The sequence below is a fragment of the Acanthisitta chloris genome, unplaced genomic scaffold (assembly GCF_000695815.1).
Source record: "Acanthisitta chloris isolate BGI_N310 unplaced genomic scaffold, ASM69581v1 scaffold5242, whole genome shotgun sequence".
NCBI lineage: Eukaryota > Metazoa > Chordata > Aves > Passeriformes > Acanthisittidae > Acanthisitta > Acanthisitta chloris.
Window position 1 is genome coordinate 39,039 of NW_008662067.1, and position 15,888 is coordinate 54,926.

Genomic DNA, 15,888 nt, shown 5'->3' on the forward strand with positions numbered 1-15,888 from the left:
TGAGCTGCCTCGCTCGATATAATATTATTCAACAATATATTTCCTACATCTGGAAGAAAAGAGAGAAATAAAACCTCAGGTAATAGAAATCATAATGGCTGAGCAAGAAAGTGAAGTTTTCAGTACGCTACCTGGCACACCCCCAATACACATTTTCATCAGCTACATGGTAAAGAATGTACTAAGAGAAAAACAATGTCCACAGTTGCACTTCAGAAGTTTCCCTCATTCAACACCAGAGCTTCATGTTCTGGATATAAAACACTGTTACCTGCAGATTCAGTGCAGTTTCCCCTTTCCAAGGCACTTCAAGCTATCTAAAATCTGAACTGCAAACATAAGAGTGTAAATTCCTGCTCCCTTAAGATCTGAGCTGACATTTCCATCCTGTCAAACACACCTTCAGCAGCAGGTTTTTTGGTTAGTGTTCTGGGAGCACATGAGTTAAAGAAGAGTTTATTTTCCTTCCATTTATGTTTTCTTCTAAGTGGCATCTTCTATACTATTCCTGTTCATCAGCATAGCCACTGCTCCACTTAACTGCTTTGTAAAAAACTGTCCTTTGCAAACCCATCAGAAATTTAATTGCAAAGGCACAGACCAGTACATGTAATTGTGTGAGAGGCTTCATGTATATGGGTATCAGATACAAATATTAGATGTTGAACTAGACACTCTGTGTAATCTTATCTTTGCTTTGAGCTCCTTTTCATGGGATTTAGCCACAATTCTTCCAAACACATTTTAAAAACAGCACTGCAATAAAGGGATCTGGATTGCTGAAGCCAATAATTTAGCCACAATTCTTCCAGACACATTTTAAAAACAGCACTGCAGTAAAGGGATCTGGATTGCTGAAGCCAATCTCCTTTTATTTGTTGAATAGCAGCAAAACCAAGACTTCTAATATCAGGTATTTATAGACACTTCACTTCTCATACTGAAACAGATATAAATGTGGTCATAAAATCATGAAACCCATACAGTAATGTGCTATGTGTGGAGGTAAAGGCACTCTAATTGTTTGGCTTGGGTGCAATTCCCGAGTCCTCTCTTTCTATGAAGCAAAGCTTTAAATGATAAATGCTCTGAGAAATTAGCATACAATCCCTTCTGCAAGTTTCCACATCTCTCTCCCATTTTAGAAAACTTTTATCTAAATAATTTAAACCAATTATTGAACATGGACATTTTCACTTTTTTGCTTAGTACATTTGTTACACAAGATAAGCTCCAAGCATCAGATGTTGATGGAGTGAGCATGTTTCTTGCACAGTGGCTTGTCCTTCTTGAAGAAGAAAGTCTGACCCTCCAAACTGTCATTACATACCTGAAATGGGATAACAAAAAAAAGATCACCCAATTCAGATGGATGAATTACACCATAATTATTCAGAATGCCAAGTCATGTTATTGCTTTATGCACAAATACATTCAAAGAATAAGAATTACCTTTTTTTAGTGATACTCTTTTTAATATAATACTAGTAGTTGATGTAAGCATAATCTTTCTTTTAGACAACAGGTTCTTAACTGGAAGCAGAGTTAGGTTCAGCATTTTAAAAATAACCCCAACCTTAAGATTTTTTTTTTTTTGTTCATATAATATTAGCAGGCGATGCCTTGGCTACTGTGTCTTTATGTCAAAAGCACACTTGCTACTCTGGAAACACAGCCCACTCCTGTATGACCTTCAATGCTTGCTCTGAGGAAATAAATATCAAGGGTTAAATACAAGGACATATGGCTGCAATCCAGGACAACTTCTCTCGGAGCAGTGCCAAAGGCTTAGGATAGCAACACACCTTCCTTATAACTGGGAAAGCACTTTTTGTTTGGGTTCAGGGGATTCAAAGAGGTTAGAGCTGTTAACTCCCATATGGGTCAGGTTAGCACATGCACTCCTGCCATGGGTCTGTTTAAAATGTAGACTAGCTTTACTTACAGAGCATACAAAGCAAGTGTCATGCCAAGTGTGGCCCACAGCTTCAAGAAACCTGTCTCCAGCTTCAATGGGGAATTCACAGCCATGGCACATAGTACCAAAGAGGGCATAGTAATCTGCAAACAGAAACAAATAGATTTTAAAACATACACAGAAAAGCAAGACTCATCATTTGAAACCTTTGTACCTTTATTTCAGAGGCAGTGTGTTTGTGACTTGCTGAGTTTTGTAAGACTGAGTACACTGAATAAAGGGCTCCTAGACCCAAAGACTCGGATGTAACCCTCTCCTTGCAAATTCAGTTCTCACCCCCTTCCTCAGCCTTTCAAGTAAGCCATGCTTCCATCTTCATGGTGTTTCATTTCCTTGAGATAACAGTGTTCTCGGGGAGGGGGAGATGCACTCCTTGCAGAGCACCTGTGCGAACTCTCCGTGCTCCTTATGATCTCCCCAGCTCTGCTCTGAAAGCACACCCCAGCTGTTCACATGGCAGACCTCCTCAGCAAGAAATGAACTCCTGCCTACATTCTGGCACAATATTTGCCCCAGACTGCACTACTCAAACTCATGTAATCACTAGGCTTCTGTCCGAAACAGAGTCGAGAAATTTGAGTTGTTAGAATACTGTTCTAGTCACTTGAGTTTATTAAATGGCTTTTAAAAGAAAAGAAAAAAAACCCAAAAAAACCACTCCAAACCAAGCAAACAACCCCCCTGCCAAAGAAATAAAAACCAAACCAGAGGCCTTATGCAATATATTTAATACATTTAACCAAAAGTATCAGTAGGGTGTCAGGATGGCTATTAGTGATGAGACTCTCTATCTGCACCATTCACTTTTAAGCACTGGATTGACTTGGTGCCTTTGGAGGCTCCCTGAGAATCAACAAAAGAAAGCTCCTCCAGGAGTCTCAGAGAGCAGGCACTAAAACAAATGGCACTAAACTGTGCATATGCTCCACTGACTGCAGAGCTTGAATGAGAGCAGAACAGCCTAACAGGAGATAAAATATATGTATAAAATTGGGCAGGAGGCACTGACAACCCACCCCCATCCCCACAGTATTGGTGTGTGACACTCACTTCACCCCATCCCAGGGGCTACAAATCACCACATCCCTTTGCAGTCCATCTGTGCAGGCCTAAATTTCAGCCCAAGTTATCTGGTCTTTTCCACTTATTTCAACTCTTAAACACCCCATTCTAGGAAGGAAATGATTTACTCTGCACAGAAGACAACAGCATTAGTACTGTAACATGAGAACATCATGTCCTTTTAAGATGAACTACAGACAGAGTGCCAAGTATAATGAAGTTTTGAACTCCATTACCAATAACAGTGTTACTACCAGAGTAACACTTTTCCTCTGACAGGGAAATTAGATACTGTGGTTGTTTTCAAAGAAGACTTACAAAGGGTGTCAAGCAGGGTAGATTTTGTTTCTCTACTAGATTATACAGATCTGCTGAAGCTCTAGAGTTTACTGCAGCAGAGCCAACAGAGGATTTTCAGAAGTGTTAAACCCAAGAGAAACGTCCTGGTTTTCTATTAAAATGACGTTTTGCATGATGACCTCCCTCAAAATGTATCATCATAGGAGACATCTCAACAGGATGGGGAACACAAGTCCTCTGGAAACGCAAAGCCCTTGACAGCTTCCACTGGCAAGAAACAGCTTCACTGATCACCTTCATTAATCCATGCTATCGGGATAAATTTGCAGATGTTTAAGCCAAAGAAAAACAACAAAAATATCAAATGGTAGGACACACCTCTGCAAAGCCCCTGAAGGACATGATCTCATGGCCATTCTGTTTCAGCTCTTTGCATTTGCATTAATACAGAATCTTACTGATATTTCTGTGGTGTCAGTAGTTAAAGCCTTTTGTAAGTTGGCCTGTGGTTTGTGTTGATAAGTTTATTGGCTTTTCTTCTGAAGAAAGGGCAATAGATAAGGCAGAATGAAGGGCATCAGCTTCCTTTTGCTTTTGTATGCTTGGATTGTGATACCACAGAATCATACCAAAGCAAACTTCTCATACACTCACACATCAATGCTTCCTGCATACAGCATTTTCAAAACTAGGTTACTGACTCTGCACTTAAAAGAAGTTCAAAGTTATAGATTTCTGGACTTTTAATTTAATTTTAGCCTCAAAATCCAAACCCAGAACATTCTGCAGCTTAACCCCCCTTAATACTAATAGCTGATGCTGTTATAATTTCATCTACACATTTAAAATTAGAACCTTCCTTTACACTAGGAAGAAGGAAAGTTGGCAATGACATTTACTCCTTATTTCTTTAAAATTAGTCATAGACTCTTAACTCCAGCTGGACTGAAAACCTTTGAAGAATTAATACATCTCAAATTAACATCTAGTTAGAGAGCCAGAGCCATTACACAGTAACCTGCCAATAACACCTCACAGAATGTGTCTCCATAAACTTGTGCTAGCAACTTTCTATCTCAGAAATAAACTTTGCAAGAAGTGTAGTATACTTGACATTTTATCAGTTTTTCCTGCCCACATAAGAGAAAAATGCATATTTATGCACGGGAGTTGTAACAGTAGCACAAATCAATGCACTGCACAACATACAGGTCATTTGGTGGCAGAAACAAGAATTGAACAGTAACAGAACAAACCTGGTCAAAATCTTTCCACCCAAAGGGGAGTTATTGATCCCTCCAGTACTATTTTTGAATCATCAAATAGTTCCAAGATGAGGGGCTTCAGATTGCTCCCGGATGAAATTTCACCATGCTGTCACACTGGAGGATGCTGTTTGCACACCCATTTCCTCTGCTGCTCCACGAATTCAATAGGAGCAACACGTTACCCAGGCTGGGTCACCAAGTTAGCAATAACCTACTACGCCCTTTGTATCTGCCAACATCTCATTAAATCAGCTCTGACAAAAGAAATTTTGGATAAAATTCGCCTTCTTTCCTTATCCTTACAGTATTTAGCACTCTCCATGGCACTTGCTGCAAACAATTGTGGGACTGGCCCAGAAAGAAATCTTAGCTTCAAAGAGGTCATTAGAATTTTGTGCTAATCCAGAGGGACCTTGACAGGCTTGAGAGGTGGAACAATGCAAACCTCAAGGAGTTCAACAAAATAAAGTGCAGGGTCCTACATCTGGGCCATGGCAATCCCAGGCACAGCTACAGGTCGGGTGGGGAAGGAATTGAAAGCAGCAATGAGGAGAGAGACTTGAGCATAATGGTGGCTGAGAAACTCACACTGAGCCAGGAGTGTGCGCTCATAGCCCAGAAAGCCAATTGAATCCTGGGCTGCATCCACAGGAGTGTGGCTGGCAGGTCAAAAGAGGTGATTCTTCCCCTCTACTCTGCTCTTCTGAGACTCCATCTGGAATACTGCGCACAGTTCTTGTGCCCTCACCGTAAGAAGGACATGGAACTGTTGGAGCAAGTCCAGAGGAGGCCATGAAGTTGATAAGAGGACTGGAGCATCTCCCCTATGAGGACAGGCTGAGGAAACTGGGGCTGTTCAGCCTGGAGAAGAGAAGGTTGTGTGGAGACCTCATAGTAGCCTATCAGTATCTGGAGAGGGCCTACAATGGAGCCATAGAGGGACTCTTTGTTAAGAACTGCAGTGATAGGACAAGGAATAACGGATTCAAATTGAAGGAGGGGAAATTTAGGCTAGATAATTGGAAAAAGGTTTTTACTGTGAGGGTGGTGAGACATTAGAACAGGTTTCCTAGGGAGGTAGTGGCTGCCCCAACCCTGGCAGTGTTCCAAGCCAGGCTGGATGAGGCCTTGAACAATCTGGTCTAGTGGGAACATGGCCCTGCCCATGGCAGAGGGTGTTGGGACTAGATGATCTGTAAGGTCCATTCCAACCCCTAAAATTCTATGATTCTATGAACTGACAGTTCCAACACAGATGTAAAGAGCATGCAGTGTGAAAACAGTTATTTTTGATACAATTTTCTCTTTTGTACTTTGTGGGAAGTGTTTTACAAATGATCTATTTCTTTCCTAGCCCAGAAGGGTACATGGAAACTGTAAAGCAAATTAGGAAATCAATATAAATAAAAATTGTTCATATTAATAGTAATAGGTTGACAAGAAGCTCAACATGACTTGGCAATGTGTGCTTGCAGTACAGAAAGTCAATCATTTCCTGGGCTACATCACAAGAGGAGTGGCCAGCAGGTTGAGGGAGGTGATTCTGCCCTTCTGCTCTCATGAGACCCCACCTGGAGTCCTGCAATCCAGCTATGGGGCTCCCAAGATAGGATGGGCAGGGAGCTGCTGAAGTAAATCCAGAGGAGTCCACAAAGATGCTCAGTGGACTGGAGCTCCTCTCCTGTGAAGACAGGCTGAGAGAGTTGGGGTTGTTGAGTCTGGAGAAGTGAAAGCTCCAAAGAGACCTTACAGCAGCCTCACAGTACCTGAAGGAAGCCTACAAGAAGGCTGGAGAGGGACATTTTACATGGGCATGTAGTGACAGGACAAGGGAGAATGGCTTTAAACTAAAAGAGGGTAGGTTTAGATTGGATATTAGGAACAAATTCTTTACTGTGAGGGTTGCCCAGAGCAGCTGTGGATGCCTTAGCCCTGGAACTGTTCAAGGCCAGGTTGGATGGGGCTTTGAGCAACCTGGTCTACTGGAGTATGTCCCTGCCTGTGGCAGGGGGGTTGGAAGTAGATGATCTTTAATGTCCCTTCCAACCCAAACTATTCTATGATTCTATGAAAAAAGTTATGATTAGCTGGAAGTGCTAAAACCAAACCAGAATCCCTGAGCCACGTCATTCATGTAATATTGCTCATCAGGCTTTCAAGTGCCATAATTATATCACTGTATTTTTCCCTTGACAGCCTGGGGTTTTTTTATCCCGAGCTTGTATTAAACAGATGTTATCCCTGATCCTGTAAAAAGCTACCTGGACAGACTGCTTACTCTTGGAAGTCTCTCAGGCTGTGAATAAGACTATTCAGACTAAAACATATTACTCTACTGGCATTCACTTGTGTTTAGTAAATAAGCAGATTAACATAAACTTCAGATTATTTTAAAGCCAACCAGAAAGTCACCCTAAAATTAACACTTTGTTGTATCACTAATACCTACAGCTAAGGACTTAAAAGGAAAAGGCAAAATCAGTGCCAAGAAGCATAATGCTGCCAAAGCCAATGGAAAAAAAAATCTTACCAACTTCTCCTGCTGCAAACTCCAAGTTTCTACAGCATTTTTTGCTGCTTTGAATTGACATATCAAAGTTACATGAATTTGCTGAGACACTTCTAATGTGATGCTTGAGAAAAAGAAATTTTTTTTCCAACCTTATTGAGCTCTGCTTCCCTGCATAGCTGCAGTAAACTTTGGTTGTGTTGCTTCTTACCCGTTTCACAGTAGGGATCACCATCTTCTAAGTGGAAGACGTTATTGCGGATGGGGTTATGACAGGCCACACACACGAAGCAGGAAACGTGCCAAGTTTGCTTCAAAGCATTTATTACTTCCTGTGGGGATCAGAAAAAGTGTTATGGACACATTATTTTGATGTGATGAGTAGATTGTGCTAACCATGCCTCCATACTTGATTCATTTCAAGAATACTTTGTTTCCTACTGCTACTTTGAAAACGGGTTGTGCATGCAAGTTCTGTGTTGTTAAACTTAATGAGGTACTTTATTTATGGTATATCTCCTTATTTTTCATAAGCAATCTTTTGGGTTTTTTTTTTTTGAAGGTTCAGTGGAGAGTTGGACAGATTTAAAAACTCATTTCTTCACTTTTTAAATTTTACTAAGTATCTCAACCCACAACGGTCCCTCAAAATAAGAAAAAAGCAGCATCTCCAACTTCTCTTCAACTCTGTGAAGAGTTAACCAGAAGACATCACATAGAAAATTATGAGTGCTCTGTGCTGTTTTGGAAGATGCTACAGTGCCAAAAATGACTTGAGAATTGTGCTGCCAGAGCCCTGCATGACCCCAGTTATACAAGAGTCCAGACACATTGCAGTCTGCATTAAAATGGCAGCCAAATCAGCTGGCAGGCTCAAATTAGCAATATCAGTGCCGAGCAGGATAACACATCTTTCTGTACATTACCACTGGGAATATTTCAGTACTCTACATCTAGGCAACCAGCATGTTCTTCAGTGCTCAGCTCAGCTAAGGAGAATTATTTATTTTTACTCCCCTCCCTCCCCATTCTGTAAAAAGCTGCCAATCAAAAGCGTTTTGCTCAAGAAAATTTGGTAATCACAATAGCTACAGAGCAGCATCATGAAAACAGGAGCTGAACTTGGAAGAGCCAAGGAGACTACAGCACCTTTTCTCAGAGACTGAAAAGGTTCAACATTAGAAAAGCGAAAAACACATTCTCTATGTGATATGAGCTGAAAAGATACATCAAGAGTATTCTTGGAAGATTGCAGACTAGGCCAGAAAAAAAGGGGATTTCGTTGCAGAGAAGCACTGAACACTGGCTATTGTTCCCACCAAAAAACAGGCCACTTGGCTGGTCACTTACCCCAAGGATCTTCCTCTGGCACTTTGAACACTCAGGGGCAAAGAACTTCTCATAGCAGACCTCACAATACAGCATCCCTTTCTCTTCCACAAATCCAATGTAAGCCATGGAGGTTTTGCAGTGGGCACAGTTAAACTCCTCCGGATGCCATGACTTCCCCAAAGCCACCAAGAAGGGTCCTCTGATTAGAAAGAAAAGATATTTTCAGCAAATACACCTGGGTTGGATCCTGCAAGACTGTTCATACGCATATACTGCTCCATCCCTCATTCCTCCTACAGGCTCTAAGAAAGTAGGGCTGGACTTGATGATCTCTGAGGTCTCTTCCAACCTGATTGATTCTATGACTCTATGAAAGTATCGAGTCTTCACTTCATCCATTCCCACTGCACTATCTCCTAGAAATGCCTGTCCAAAATAAGTACTATTTCTCTTCGCTTCACTGTATTTTAGAAATCTTATTTTGGAACTACATTAAATACAGTGAAGTGTCTGCTAGAGAAGTGAAGAAGAAAAATAATGTTTCCTATGTTCCCAATTATTTCCACTTATTGCAAAGAGATCCTTGACTTAGTGATACGATCAGCTCTCTTTCAGAGTGTATTTCTAACAAGGCTAAAAGGAGACTTGACCCCACTAGGAGCCACTAAGTTCGGTTTCTTCTAAGACAAAACTTCAATCACTGCCCCTGTCCAACAAGACATTACAGGATAACCCATCCCAGGTATAAAAGGATGTTTTTGCAGTTAAAATAGGTCTTTTTTTTTTCTCCAAATACAGAATTCTCTCTATCGTTTGCAAATGTAAATAACAATGCTTCTAATAGCATTTGTCTGGCTAATGCAACACAAGTAATAAAAAAATATAAATTCACCCATTTCTCAGTCAAGAAAATTTTTGGTTTGTAACTGATGAATCCCAGGTACAGGCCATTGTCTCTGTATTCAACTGTTCTCATAAAATTTTCGGTTTGTAACTGATGAATCCCAGTTACAGGCCATTGTCTCTGTATTCAACTGAAAATATATTCAGCACGTGAATTTCTTTAATGAGTGTATTTACTTTAATGATGTGCCTCCTAGGTCCCACCAACACTCAACCTTACAGAATTTAGGTTTCAGGTGAACTTTGTGATTCAAACTCATCGCCCTCATCAGTAAAATTTTCGGTTTGTAACTGATGAATCCCAGTTACAGGCCATTGTCTCTGTATTCAACTGAAAATATATTCAGCACGTGAATTTCTTTAATGAGTGTATTTACTTTAATGATGTGCCTCCTAGGTCCCACCAACACTCAACCTTACAGAATTTAGGTTTCAGGTGAACTTTGTGATTCAAACTCATCGCCCTCATCAGATTTCCTGTTTTTGCAGGATAATAAAGATGTCATTCTTTCCAGTAATGCATCACTTTTTTTCTGACTTAATACTTCTCTGCAAAAAAGCGTAAGGTACTAGTATCATCACCCTGCTGCTAAACACTTTTTTTGGAAATCAAGTAAGCTATAAAGACATTTTGTGTAAGATTTTCATATGAACAAAGCAACATCAAGAAAGAAAGAAAGAAACAAACCCCCAAACCAATAAAACACCTTGAAATGTGCTTCCAGGGCTATGCTGACACTAAGATGGGAATACAAGCAGGCAGAGGACAGAAGGCAACTTCATTAAGGGTAGGGGTAATTACTTTTATTTCTCTTCCACATTTTCTCTGGAGATGCTATGCATTTTCAACAGGATGAGAAGACAAATATAAAGGACTCCGACAGATTTAGGATGCTGTAAGATGATGAACATATTTAACCTGAACCACTTTCCTCTATTCACCTCTGATTATTGGAGAGAAAGCAGTGAAAAACAGCTCCTGGAGAGCAGCTTGTAGCCCTTTAAGAAGGGAGCTGGGATTGAGCACAGCTCTTCAGCCCCTGCTCCCAGAGGATGCCTAGCAGTGCAAACACTGACCTAACCCGATACCCTCCCACCGCTCTACAAGCACCTTTTTACATCAATGCCCTTTCAGTTATGTACTGATCAAACAATACAAGCCCTTATGTACAACAAAGTGCTCTCAGTGCGCCGTGTCAGCACAGGCTAATTTAACAGATTCATTAACACAGGGCTGACACCAAAGAGGCTCTCCCAGCTCCAGGTAGGATTGAATTTCTGGCCATCTGCAGTGAAATGCTAGGCTCAGTTGATTCTGCAATGGAAAGCAAATATGCTAGTGATGGGAGGGAAAGGAATCCTTACATCTGCTGCATTTAGCTCTCCAGAGTTTACAGCCCTGACACACTGAGGTTAGCCATTCAGGACAGCATGCAGGAACCCAGACAGATGGGAACAGCCTGGGAATGCACCTACAGAGCTCCTGTCCCAAAGTCCCCAGACAGCTGGAGCTGTGCCCTGCACAATGTCTGTGAGGTGTTCCATTAGTGCACTGGCTCCCTGTGCACACATGTCCAGAAGAACACTTTCTAAATACAACTTTATTTTCAATCAGGTGATAGTTTAAACATGTCAAGCTGATACTACAGTTTAAGGATACCTGCAACTTAAAAGCTGCACCAAAGCGTGTGGAAGAAAGGGGAAAAAAAACCCAAAATGCAACAAAACCCCCTATCTGCCACATAAAATACACTAAACCATGATATTCAGAACTTGCAAGTGTTCCCGGTCTCTATATTTTTTTGCCATCAAAATGATAGATTCCAGTAATGAAAGGTATTTATTTGGCATGTTAATTTGAAAAAGAGTTTACGCTCCCTGTTTGAGGAAGGGGATCGCATGCTCACCCTCATGAAACGAGACAGGAATTAGTATGGGGATGAAATGCAAGGAAGATAGCTGCAGATGACCTAATTCTTTCTTTCCCAATTAAAAACAATACCAATAAAAATCCCACATGCTTCTGTCAACTAGAATATATTTTTAAAGGTAGTGCTAAAAAAATGTTCCCGCTATCCAAAGATACGGGATGACCCAACTGGCAGCAGTTGGCTATGATTATGGCTCTATCCCAGGCTATTGGGATGTGCTAAACATTTCTCAAAAAATTTCTGGCATCATCATATAGACCATGTGAACTGAACTCCCAGATGGACACAAATTAGCAATTGATTTATTATTTTTTTAAAGGGATTCTGATTAATTTACAACAGGATCCTATGCCCCAAAGGATCACCAGGTACATAAATTTGGTAGCCACCTCAAACATTTGGGTTCTGCACGTGGCAATGACATTGGGGCAAATTGGAAGGACAAGTAACGTACAGGGAATATAAGTGCAATTTCCCTGTCTTAACACCTGTAACTAAATATAACTTCATCAGTATAGTCACGATGTATTATACTAGTATGCCAATAATCTAGTTCCTCTTGTGGCTTGTATTATGACATCAAGCCAGAACTGAAATTTGGTGCTAGAGAGATCAAAAAGATTTCCACATCTGCTAAGTATGCCGATCGCTTTACAGTTAACCATACAGCAGTCGACATTCTGGGACATTTCTTCTTCTCCTCACTTGAAAATGCCACAATATACAATTTCTGTATAAGAGATGCTGAAGGGAAGCACCATTTTTACTTTTTCCCTTTTGCCTTTAAAAACAATTAAGGTTAATGAAAATGTGACAAAGCCAAATCATCATTCACAACCATTCATGCCAAAGAGTATGTTCTCAAAGGACATCCAGGGAAAACATATTCGGGCTCCAAAGGAAGAGCCAACTCTGCAGTGCAGAGCTTGGTAAGGCTGCCTGGGAACCAGAAGTCTTGATCAGGAAATGCCAGAAGACTGCCAGACCGTCACAGCGAGTAGATCAAGATAAATTTACTTTGCCTCCAGCTTTGATTCTTTTAGACATGGAAAGAAAAGCTTACTTAATGAAGCTCCGGAAAAAAAATGGAACCTTCAGACAATTGCTGTCTGAATAATTAAAGATATATTAAAAAATTATAAGGGGTCTCTAAGAAGGGTTTTGGCTCAACCAGCCATGGTTACTCTATGCCTGAGTGTAAAGTAACCAACTCCAGAATGCATTTTGGCCTCAAAAGAGATGTACAATGCAATGTCACTTGATCTTCCTCCTACCTTTTCATACGTAATGCTAATACTGAGGGCATGAAGTGTAATTATGCTAAAACTTGAATTCAGAATGCCATTGTAATTTTCCAAATTCACTGTATGCCATGAACACGAGCCATATTTGGCATTGATTAATGCACATCAACTCATCCTCAAATGGAAGAATGTTTGCTTTTAATAATTGAGTTGGCATTTAACATATGAAGAAATATAAGGATTTAAGCACCACCAGCAAATTACAAAGAAGTTAGACATGGGTATCAGTTACTATTCATGAAGAGGTGTCACTTTACAATAGGTGACAATGGCTTAAGTGCTGTCAAACGGGCTCTGCAGTTTCTCCTGTTGTGTTTACTAAGGAGTAAATGTTGCTCCACAGACCAATACACTCCCCTACTTACAGGGCAGCAGATCATCTCTTTTTTAATGGTGATCAAAGCTGTAAAGCCTGGAGTAGCAGAAAGTGATTTAAGGGCCAAGAGGAGAGGCTGGCTGCTCAGAAGAGATCTGCAGACTGATGTGAGACCCCACAGCACAGAGCATCAGGGAACCCTGCTAAACCACAGGTGCTGTAAAAGGTAATGAAGTCACCTGCATTAAAGATTCAGCATATAGTGGATTTTCCATATTTGGTTTTAAATTAAAATAACAGTAACAATAAAGAAAGTGAATAGTTGCTTTTATATTATTTAGTAGACACAAATCCAAAGCCCAGGGAACAAAGAGGTCAGAAAACTAAAGACAGACAGAATGATTATATTGGCCAAACTGTTCAACAAATCAGATTAATCTCATCCCAAAAATGCGTATACCTTTCTGATATTAATCTTCCATTTTGCAATGAAGCAAAAAAACCCACCAGATTAAGATGCATAGGGGCACTCGTGTTAGGAATTTGTAAAAGTAACCCAATGTTAATTGAACTGATAGTGAACTATCAGAACAGAAATCTAATGGAAGTAAACAAGCTGGACTCAATTGACCCCTAGAGATCAAGTGATTTGCATTACCTGTATATTCTTCTGATGCAGAATCCAAGCCAGGACTCAAGGGTACAAAAACCCATGGTGGAAAGGCTGATTTTCTATTATACTGAATAAAAATTATACAGCTTATAGAGTTCCTCATTTTTCAGAACCTATGTTTCCTAATCAAAAATGAATCTTTCTTTAACCATAGTGAATCATAGCCCAGGCTCTCCTATTTTGTCCACAGATAAATAAAATAATACTATAATGCATTCTTTACTCATGTAGTTCAACAACACAGATGACTGAATAAGCAAGAAGAAAACACTTTTAAAGAATACATTTCCTCCAACAATCCCAGGAGACCTCTATTTTAGGGAGGAAATAAAATGCAAGGTACACAAAAATATGAATGATTTGCACATTGACAATAAAGGCAATTACAGTCCCCTGGATGAGACAATCATGACTAATTGTCAGAAATCACTGATTGAACAATACAACACAAATTCAATTCTTCCTCCACACAAAATTCTGGCTAATAATAGGATATATAACAGGCTCAGCAGAATTTATTTACCTTAATCTCATTTGGCAAACTTGTGTTTGGATTGCTTAATATTCTCTACCCATGTCATACAAATCAAGGACAGTAGCTACCATAATACCCAAAGGCCAGAGAGCCCATCAAAGAGCTTGAAATCTAACAGTGCAGGAAATTATTATTAATCCAGTCCTAGTAATTGTTAAAACATCACTCTTTGCTTTTCTTCTATGGATGGAGCTAGCTATTATTCCTCTTCTGATTTAGAAATTATGGTTTATAAAGCAGTATTTTTGACTAGTCTTTATAAGACTATATTTTCTGATTGGTTTCCAATAGCTAATACTCCCAGTTCTACTGGAATAGGTGTATAAGTGAAAAATAACTTGCTTATTTTTCTTTGGTTTTACTTTTGTTCCATTCCACCCAGCTTCCTAGTTCTCTGTAAAATGGGCTGTAAGACTGTGACTGTTAACTGTTCACAATGTTTTTCCTCCAAAGGATTCTCATTCTCAGTTTTGTTAGATAAACCAGTTAGAAAAGTGTTCTGAAAAGCCAAACAAAGCCCTGCTTGAGAGAGCCTGCAGGATGGATAGAATCATAGAACCATTTAGGTTGAAAAAGACCTTTAAGATCATTAATCCCAACTGTTAATCCAGCACTGCCCAGTCCATCAGTAAACCACGTCCATAAGTGCCACATGTACACGTCTTTTGAATACCTCTGGGGATGGTGATTCCAACACTTCCCAGGGCAGCCTCTTGCAGTGCTGAACAACCCTTTTGGTGAAGAAATTTTTCCTAATATCCAATCTAAACCTCCCCTGTCACATCTTGAGGCTGTGTCCTATCATTTGTTATCCAGGAGAAGAGACCAACCACCAGTTCACTACAACCTCCTTTCAAGCAGTCATAGAGAGCAATAAGGTCTCCCCCAAGCCTCCTTTTCTCCAGGATAAACAACCCCATCTCCCTCAGCTGCACCTCATAAGACTTGTGCTCCATATCCTTCACCAGCTGTTGCCCTTCTCTGGACTTGCTCCAGCACCTTAATGTCATTCTTGTCGTGAAGGGCCCCAAAGTGAACAACAGGATTCAAGGTGTAGCCTCACCAATGCTGAGTACAGGGGGATGATCACTTCCCTGGTCCTGCTGGCCACTCCTGATATGAGCCAGGGTGCCATTGGCCTTCTTAGCCACTTGGCCACACTGCTGGCTCATGTCCAGGCAGCTGTCAACCAGCACCCCTGGGTCCTTTCCTGCCAAGCAGCCTTCCAGCCATTCTTCCCCCAGCCTGTAGCCCTGCCTGGGGTTGTTGTGACCCAAGTGCAGGACCTGGAACTTCACCTTATTGAACCTCCAACAATTAGCCTCAGCCCACCAAGCCAGCCTTTCCAGATCCCTCTGCAGAGCCTTCCTGCCCACCACGAGATCAACACTCACTCCCCCAGCTTGGTGTCACCTGCAAACTAAGGCTGCTCTCCATCCCAGTCCAGACCATTGACAAAGATACTAAACAGGACTGGCCCCAATACTGAGCCCTGAGGAACAACCCTGGTGACTGGTTGCCAACTAGATTTAGTTGCATTCATTAACACTCTCTAGGCCTGGCCATCCAGTCAGTTTTTTACCCAGAGCCAGCAAACAGATACAAACCTAATGACTTGATTGCAGTGTGCACACATGGGAGTACGCTTTCCTGCTGGAATATGCTCTGCCCTCTGAACCAATGTGTCTTGCTCATTTAGCTGAGGTGCTGTTGCAGGTTTTTCACTCAGGGCAGTTGTTCCAGGTGATTTAATACTGTTTGATGTCCATCCACTGAC

The 15,888-nt window shown here is 40.8% G+C and overlaps 1 protein-coding gene across 1 annotated transcript; it reads right to left on the reverse strand.

The window, feature by feature from the left end:
• Positions 1–1,097: 1,097 nt before the first annotated feature.
• PDLIM5 (PDZ and LIM domain 5) lies at positions 1,098–15,883 on the reverse strand (the record flags this gene model as incomplete). The annotated part of the gene is made up of 5 exons (XM_009070461.1): positions 1,098–1,330; positions 1,946–2,061; positions 7,329–7,449; positions 8,468–8,648; positions 15,719–15,883. Coding segments are annotated over 5 exons (673 nt in total), but the record flags the coding sequence as incomplete, so codon positions are not given.
• Between the last annotated feature and the right edge of the window lie 5 nt (positions 15,884–15,888).